General features: G+C 37.3%; 1 protein-coding gene across 1 annotated transcript; it reads right to left on the reverse strand.

Annotated features, from left to right (window-relative positions):
* Positions 1 to 397: 397 nt before the first annotated feature.
* Positions 398 to 7,596, reverse strand: SPINK1 (serine peptidase inhibitor, Kazal type 1). The gene is made up of 4 exons (XM_008582697.1): positions 7,501 to 7,596; positions 5,692 to 5,723; positions 4,110 to 4,216; positions 398 to 520 (listed from the first exon to the last, which is right to left on the reverse strand). Exons 1-4 carry the CDS (start codon positions 7,553 to 7,555, stop codon positions 475 to 477), a joined length of 240 nt encoding a protein of 79 aa, XP_008580919.1. The 5' UTR covers positions 7,556 to 7,596; the 3' UTR covers positions 398 to 474.
* Between the last annotated feature and the right edge of the window lie 1,113 nt (positions 7,597 to 8,709).

Below are 8,709 nucleotides of genomic sequence, written 5' to 3' on the forward strand. Positions count from 1 at the left end.
TATATGTAGACCTGTTCCAGGCATAATAGATGCTCAATTAAATCCCAAGGAAACCTAAAGGAATTATTTTAATCAGTGAAATGTGATGGGTAACATTTCTCTGGACTGAGAATTTTCCAACTTTTCCTTAAAATGGTAGTCTAATCCTCTGCAGGTTATATATGTTCACGACCGACTGTGTTCTCTCACTTAATATCTGCAATCATGTTTCCTGAGAAAGAGGCCTCAAAATGTGAGGAAGATGAGGAAGGAAAAGTCATAGTGAGAGAAGCTCTGCCTGAAGTTATAAGGTTGCCATCTTTTGTAAAACTTTATCTATTCTGAGTCTTGCCCAAGTCCCTTTTCTCTGGTATAATCCAACAAGCCTATGAGAAAAAGCATATGGGAACAACTGGCAATGTTCAGATGCATTTATTCAACAATCAGGCCAGCCAGGCATGGTAGTGACCTCATGGGGTTTCAGAACCATGGTTCTCAGCAAGGCCCAGATTTTTGAATGAGGACAGGAATCTGGCGCTTCCTGTAGAAGAGATTGAAAAAAAAAAAATCAGCTTAAACTTTGGTGACAAAAAGTTACTATAGGAGAAAACAATGGAAAAAGTTGACTTTATTTACAATAGAGAAGTTTGAGATTTATTCCCATTTCCCTTTCTTTCATTCATTTGTTCACATATTCATTAATTCATCAGATATTTACTGATTAATATTACATGCTTTACGGTTACATCAAAAAGGAAAAATGTCTGTCTTTATAGAGTTTCCAGCTCTATTACAGCTCTAGTGAGGCATTGTAGTGAACCTCTGAAGTCAATCTCAACTTCACTGTTGCTCCTGATGCCTCTGCCATAGACACTAGGTTTCCATTTTAGCCGGTGCCTGGGCTATTGTAGGACCTTCTAATTGACTGATCTTTCATCTTAGAACTCTCGGAACTCATATCTGTAAGGTCTTGCAAAAGGAAATCATGTCTCTACCCTGTATGATACCTGCCAACTCTAGGCATCATCCCACCAGATAAAAACCTCTCTGCTCCCCAATACCACCTTTCCCAAACAGTTTTCTTATCTCTAAGCAAAATATTTCTAAATTCTGTAATTGTTTCTCATAAGACTGTTTCCAGACCTTTCGTTTTTCTAACCATGCTTTTCTTGAATGTACTGGCTTACAAAAATTCTTCTATTTCTCTGTTACTAGAGGACATCTGACTTCCATATATCTTTATACATGGATTTATCTGGACCTTGTTGATTCTTCATTTTAAGAGTTTTTAATGCTTTCTTGTCTTATATTCATTAACTGCTCATGATACTGATTTCCAAATTCGTTAGCATAACTAATTACAAACATTTTAACAGAGCACACAGGAGTTGACTTATTTTCTATAGTTATGCTGTTCACTGTGGTTCAATGTGTTTACTATCCACATATAGCTATTTAAATTTAAATTACAGTTAAGTGGTCTTAAAAATTTAGTCTCTCTGTTTTAATAGCTGTATGGCTAAAGTACTGTGGCTAATAAGTATGTGTTGGACAGCACAGATACAGAACATTTTCTTCATTATAGAAAGTTCTATAGGACAAACCTAGTCTATAGAAAAGAATTTGCCAGTACAGATTCCTTAAAAAGACAAGAAGAAATAAAAAAATTCCTTATTGAATATATCTGCCAAACACATAGTGAATAAGGAAACTACCATATGCAAGTCCTTGTTCAGTATTATCTACTTGTCCCCAAATCCAACAACTATGTGAGAGCCTGGCTCAAATTGCTATACAATGAATTTGTCTGGGGATTTTAATGAACCATAGAAAGAAAGGCAATATAATACATTAGGAAATATGTTGTATTTGAGAAAACCACTTTTTGTCTATAGTTCTAAGTTTTTTCATCTGAAAAATATGGGAAGAAAGTTATGTTTTCCGGCATCCCAATGTTCCTCCCATATACATATTTTTTTAGTTTTATTTTATGTTTAGTTGGCAGACAATAATTGCATATACTTATGGGGTACAAAATGATATTTTGATACAACTATACACCATGAAACAATCAGATCAGAGTAACCAGGATATCTGTCACCTCAAATATTTATCATTTCTTTGTGGTGAGAACATTTAAAATGCTTTCTTTTAGCTGTTTTGAAATATAAAATACATTATTATTAACTTTAGTCACCATGCTGTGCAATAGAACACCAAAGTTTATTCTGTAACAAAGTTAACTGTAACTTTGTACCTGTTGACAAACGTCTCCCCTTTCCCTGTTCCCACTAGCCAGCGTATGTTAACTGAAATAAGCCAGGCACAGGCACAGAGAGACTAATATGGTATGATCTTACTTATATGTGGAATTTAAAAAAGTCAAAGCCATACATATTTTTGAATGAAAGGAAAGAGCAAGCAGGAACTGGTAGGTTTTAATGGCTAAGGGAATAGGGTGTTCTAGCCCTATGCTCATGTTTTCCCATTGTTTCACTCTAAATATTGGGTTTTTCAGTCTTGGCACCTGGACTTTTTCCAGTCTCAAGGCTGTTCTATCGCTTTCTCCTCCTCTTGGATGGAAATATGATGTTTGATCTTAATGTCAACAACATAGGTCATGAGAAAATTAACAAGTGGTTTCAAATTCCTTTTACAAGTCTTTTATTAAGGAAACAGATTCCCCACAAAGTAGAACACCTAATGTTTTGGGTCCAAAACTTCAGGATATTAGAACCTCTCACCCTGGGGACCTATTCCCACAATCCTTGCTTAACTCTGAGAATTTTCCAAGATAGTTAAATAACCCAAGAAGAGGGTTTGTTTAGAAAAGGGAATTTATGGAGAGGAATACAGGAAAATTACAAAATCATTTAAGCCTAAATCAAAGTCTTTAATGTCAAGTCAATCCCAGAAAAATGAAGAGTTTCCTGGGTCCCTTGCGGAATCCCTTTTATTTGTTTTGATAGTTCCACACGTTTACTTAACCTGGAATGCTCTTTCAATGCTGCCAACAAAAGCCCTGTTTAAATGGTATCATTTTCATGAATCCTTTCATGACTTCTTTCAATAAGAAGAAATCTGTATCTCTACTTCACTTCTGTAGCACTTTACCTCATTTTCTGGCATTTGCTCCAGGTTATAAGAAGCTATCTTATATGTGCTCAAGACCTATTTTCTCTTAGTCAAATGCACAAAGAAAGCAGGAGAGACTAGCTCAATGCTTGGTGCATGGTAAGAGTTAGTTGTAGTTGAGTAAGATGGAAAATCTATAGCAAATATATTTCTCCTTGTGCCTTGAATCTGATTCTCATCACCTACTTGTGGGCACTTCAGAAAATGACACTTTGTAGAGAGTAGAATATTGGTTACCAGAGGCTAGAGTGCTGGGGGAGAGGAAGATGTGGATTAACAGGTACAAAGTCACAGGTAGATAGGAAGAATATGTGCTGGTGTTCTGGGCTGACTATAGCTAATAATATTATATTGTATATTTCTAAATAGCTAGAAAAGATGGATGATCTTGAACATAATCGTCACAAAGAAAAGATAAATGCTTAGGTGACCAATATGCTGTCGGCCCTAAGTGAATTATTGTACATAATATATATATGTATTGAAACAACATACTGTTCCCCACAAATATGTACAATTAAAAATCATGGGGAAAAAAAAGAAGAAGAAAAGGAAAATGAAGCTTTATTGAGGCTGGCTCTCATATCTATGAATAAAAAAGATTACAAAAATACATTTTTGGCCACTCCATCTATACAATTTATATTCACATATTTAGAAAGCACAATCATTGCTAGCACTAGGAATTATTTTTAAAGTTAAAGGTATTTGGTGTGTATGAGTTGTTTAAAAATCCAGACTACTGTTTTCCTGTAAAAATGTGGGGTTTTATCATACAAGTAACTTTTAAAAATCATATTATCATGCCAGATATATAAAAAGGAGGAAAATAGAGAGGAACAATTATTTTTGGGAAAAGTAGATGCTTTGTTTCTCTCATGGTAAGATTCATATTATTGATATATTTATTGGGGCTTTAGAGAGATAAAACATACACAAGTTTGAAGACAACTAATTAAAAAAAATATGTTAAAATAATTTAAATTTGTACTCACTTATTTTCAAGACATAGCATGCATTCATTGGAATAAGTATTTCCATCAGTTCCACAGACAGGGTTATATATCTTGGTACATTTATTAAATTCGTTGTTACAATTAGCCTAAAAATGGAATTCAACAGAATCATTTCCCATCATTTTTCATTCTTTGAGTTTATGGCAAAATCTTTAAAATGGTTTTAATCCCTCTGGGGTACAACTGTAATTGGGAGAATGACACTGAGTGTTCCAAGATAAAGAACCCAAGATCTGGAGTCAGAAAACGTGGTTTTAGACCCCAGCTCATGCTATGTACAAGCTGTGTGACATTGCTAACTCTCATTCAAGCCTCTTTGAACCTCAATTGCTTCATCAGCCAAATGGGACTGCCATTATTATTCTCCCACCATCTCATAGTGCTGTGGTGAGGTTTACCCAAGACGATCAAGATAATGTTCATGTTCACAATCACAGCAGGTGCTGGCTTTGCTAGGGTCAGCTGCTCCTTGGGCCATGTTCTTCCTTGCACAATAGTCCATGCACACTGGTCTTTTTTTAGGCACTTCAAGACACTGAGCGACTTCTATTCTGGGAGTCTTTGCCCTCTGTTTTGTCTACTGCAGTAAGAGCTAATAATCATCAAATGACTGTTATAGGCCAGACACTGTCATTAAGTGCTTTCTATGTACTACTCCATGTATTATAATAAACCTCCCAACTATCCTGTGAACTTATTTTTATTATACTTTTCTTCAGGTGAAGATAACGAGGCAGAAAATGATGAAATCACCCAAGGCCATGCAGCTAGTAATACCTGGATCCAGAATTCAAACCTATTCATTCCAGTTCCTGAGCTTTAGCTCTTAACCACTTCATGTTACTAGTCTCCCCACTAGTTCTGTTTTACTAACACTCATTTATCCTTTGTGGCTCAAAATAACTCTCACTTATTTAGGGGCACCTTCCTCGATTTCTCTAATGAGGTTAAGGTCCTAACGGTACCAGAGCTTCGTCGTAACACTTATCACAAGTGTAATAATTTATTCACTCATGACCTTTTGGTTTATCAGCTGCCTCCCCCTAGATATACATGTAATATGAGGGACATTTCTTCCTCTGGTCTCTAAGTTTACTGAAATTAACTTTTAAACAAAGAAAGACACAAAAATATTAGATTTAGAATATTTTCCAAGAGGAAGAACCCAGTTTATGTTCTGTTGTTTATAATAAAATGGAGCTGCACATTGGTGGTTGGGGGAACTTTGTGCCAGCATGGAGGAAGGGCTACTTTGAGTGAAGCTGAGAAGGCTTCCACCCAAAATTCTTGTCCTACCAGCTAACACTAGTTTATACAAAAACTCCTTCACAGCGGGCATTATACAACTATATAGAACTGGTCTGTGTGTCGGTGAATTTGTCCTTCAATATGAGCCTGGGGGGAAAACTGCTATTACTAGGTACATTTAAAAGGTTAATCCTTGTGGCCTTCATTCTCCTCACCTTGACTTCAGGCTACACTGAAAAGTGACAGCTGGACTGCTCTTTTGTTAGATCACACAGTTCCAGCCTAAGATAGAAGAAATGACAAAATTCTCTACCTTTTTACCCAGGGAGTCAGCACCAGTGTTACCTAGAAAACATAAATCAGTCATGTTAGATCCTAGATGGGAAACACCAGATCCATTCTTACTCAGAATTCTCTGCTTTCTTTGAAGGCTGTGACTCCTTTGCTGGCCTCTTTCACTCCCTACCCCTTCTTATTTCCATCCTCTTTCAAGCACACCTGACTGGTTTCCATTCACTTCCTGCCTGCTGAAACTTCAAAAAAATTAAGTAAAAGTTTGATTATGACCAAAAGACCTCAATTTGGTATTTCAGAAAAGTCGATCCATTTCCTTGAAAATAGGAATTATGTACTCACTGCTTGAAATGTACCAGGCACTGAGCAAGTAGCTTCTGAATGACCACTAACATTCTCACAACCACTTTGATCTCATAATTAGCAAAGTATGAGTATCTTTATTTATCTTAGTTTATGGATGAAGGTATGGAGAGTTGATATAACTACCTGTGAAACAATTATGAACGGTAGCCAGGTCTTCTGATGTAAAATTAACATTTGCAATTACATTTAAGTCCCCTTTTGTAAGTAATGTTAAAAAAACGGAGCTCTTTTGTCAACACACCATCATTTCCCAAGGAGCTGTTTCCCACCGTTGCATCTCACTGGCTGACTATAGGTGCAACTCACATTTCTTGAATTTACAGATTGACAGTCACGATAGCCACTCGGCATTCCTGAGAAAATAGCAGGCCTTGCTGACATCATGTAGGGGATGGTAACTGTGTGTGCTCATTGAAGGGAAAGGGAGCTAATCTGACAACACCCAAAGGAGGAAATGTTGGCGAGATGTAATTTTGATATCCACAATCTTTGAGGTGATCTAGGTAAGGAGGTAGTTTTTTCTACCTAAATGTAGTAAAAAATAGTGAAGTATCTATGGGCTTGGAGGACAAGATCTGGAATAGTCAGAACCTAATCGAGATTCAGCTAGAATCTAGTTGAGTCTAAAAATTGAGGAGCAGGTGCTCACCACAAGCATCTATTTGTGTTAATTAATATGCATAAGGAGATGAAAAGGGACAACTGCTCCCAATAATATTTAGCAAATACAACGAACAATATTCTTACTCTTAGCAAAGTGCTGATTTGGCTCTCAGTACGATTCTTTGGTATGTTGGTGATGAAGTTGAAAATATTAATCATTTACAATGATCAAAAGGAAACTGATCCCAGTCCTGTGGGTTCGATTTGGCTCTCAGTACGATTCTTTGGTATGTTGGTGATGAAGTTGAAAATATTAATCATTTCCAATGATCAAAAGGAAACTGATCCCAGTCCTGTGGGTTCACTTTGTCTGTCAACACTGTCAAGATGTAGATAGGGGATACATGCACACCATCTGTTCAAGCAGAATGTTTTCCCTTGAAATGTTTTGCAGGTCAAAAATAAATTTTTTAAGCAGTCAAACTATGCCTTTTATGCTGAATAACCAGAAGCCATTGTTTTCTATTTTATACAATTCCATGAGAATTTAAAATGTGCAAATTGACTTTAAACTTTTACAGAGATAGAAGGTTATTTAAGGTTTAAATATTCTCACCTTGACAAAGGATTAGCCTCCTCACTAGAAGAAACCATTCCATCTTTGATCAGTTCTCACTATTGGGATTGTTTTCCTCCTATTATGTTAGAAATATCTCTTTCCGTAGTTCACATCTATTGATCTATTTCATCTCACTGGGACTGAAAGATCTAAGAGTAAACTATGTCAAAAGTCTGGAAGGTAATGTGCTCAGCAAAGTGGCAGGTCAAAAAGGTTTGAAAAATATTTAAAGACACCTACCAGATAAACTCAACAGGGCCAAAGCACTGAGAAGAAAGATGCTTGCTATCTTCATGGCTGAAGTCTTGTGCCCAGAGGTCACTTGGAAACCGCACTGCACTTTTCTTCAGAACTGTGGGACTGGAAGGGTCATACAGGCGGATGGCCACACAGGCCCCACCTGCTGGGTGGTGTCACAGAGCTCCTTGGTTATTGATTGATTCTGTGTCACAGCCTGGCCACAGAGTAGGGGAATATCACTGTAAGAAAGCTGAAAGCAGCAGGGTGAGCCTGAAATATGCAGGGCCAAGATTCTGTCCAGAAAGCTATTGCGGAGGTTAGTGAGTTAGCTCCACCCCTGACTCCCTCTGTGGTTTTGGGAAGGCCTTTCCCCTGTCAAGCCCCAGTTTTCTCCTCTGTAAGGTGAGCTCTAAGATCACATCTGCTCTGTCGTTCCGAATAGGCAAGGAGGTGTGGATAGCTACAAATCCCTCTTCACTCTTTCCTCCTTTTCTGCCAGTCTTTCCTTCCTATTCCTTCTCTTTCTCTGTCACCCATTCACAAAGTCTACAATAGCTGGTAGAGGACAAGTTAGAGAGAGGGAGGACTCAGTTCCTTAAAATGCATACTCTGGAGCTACAGTGTGCTTGCTGGAGCTACTTTCTAGCTGTATGTCCTTGGAAAGTTGGCTCACTTTTGCTGTGCCTCGATTTATTCATCTGAAAATTAAAATAATAATAGTACCTAACTCAAAGCATTGGTCTTTTGTTTGAAAATATATATTGTCTACCATTTGTTGTTAGAAGATGATTCTTCATTCTCTCTCATATTTCTGCACGCCTGTGAGCAGAGGCTCTGATCTCCTTTGTTTCAGACTATTTTTTCAAGGGTATGTATATAATAAAGGGCATTGGAAAATGAAATAATGTTTCCCTCTGGAGCAGTGGGAAGCTTTATTTATAGTTTAGTATAATAAAGGTGATATCTCCTTTTAGGACAAAGCTCATGTGGGTTTTCTGTCCTTTTAGAAAGATTTGGGATTTTTAAAAAGCTTGCCTTCCTTTTCCTGTAACACAGTACACTTTCTGTGCAGGTATCACTTGGTCCTCTCCACATCGCCCTGTGGAAATTGGGGTTTGGGAAACTAAAACAAATGCTGACATTGGCTATTGCTGTGGAATAATTAAGTTCCTTATCTCTGACCCAGGAGTCTGTGTCTTCTGCCAGCAT

The sequence above is a fragment of the Galeopterus variegatus genome, unplaced genomic scaffold, assembly GCF_000696425.1.
Source record: "Galeopterus variegatus unplaced genomic scaffold, G_variegatus-3.0.2 Scaffold2699, whole genome shotgun sequence".
NCBI lineage: Eukaryota > Metazoa > Chordata > Mammalia > Dermoptera > Cynocephalidae > Galeopterus > Galeopterus variegatus.

What these genes read in the sequence shown, in the direction of transcription:
- SPINK1 (XM_008582697.1), bottom strand. Translation starts at nt 7,555, where the DNA reads ATGAAGATAGCAAGCATCTTTCTTCTCAGTGCTTTGGCCCTGTTGAGT. An exon ending in GGCCCTGTTGAGTTTATCTG is followed by an intron (nt 5,724 to 7,500) that starts GTAGGTGTCTTT and finishes TATGTTTTCTAG; the next exon opens with GTAACACTGGTGCTGACTCC. An exon ending in ATGCTATGTCTTGAAAATAA is followed by an intron (nt 521 to 4,109) that starts GTGAGTACAAAT and finishes TCTCTTCTACAG; the next exon opens with GAAGCGCCAGATTCCTGTCC.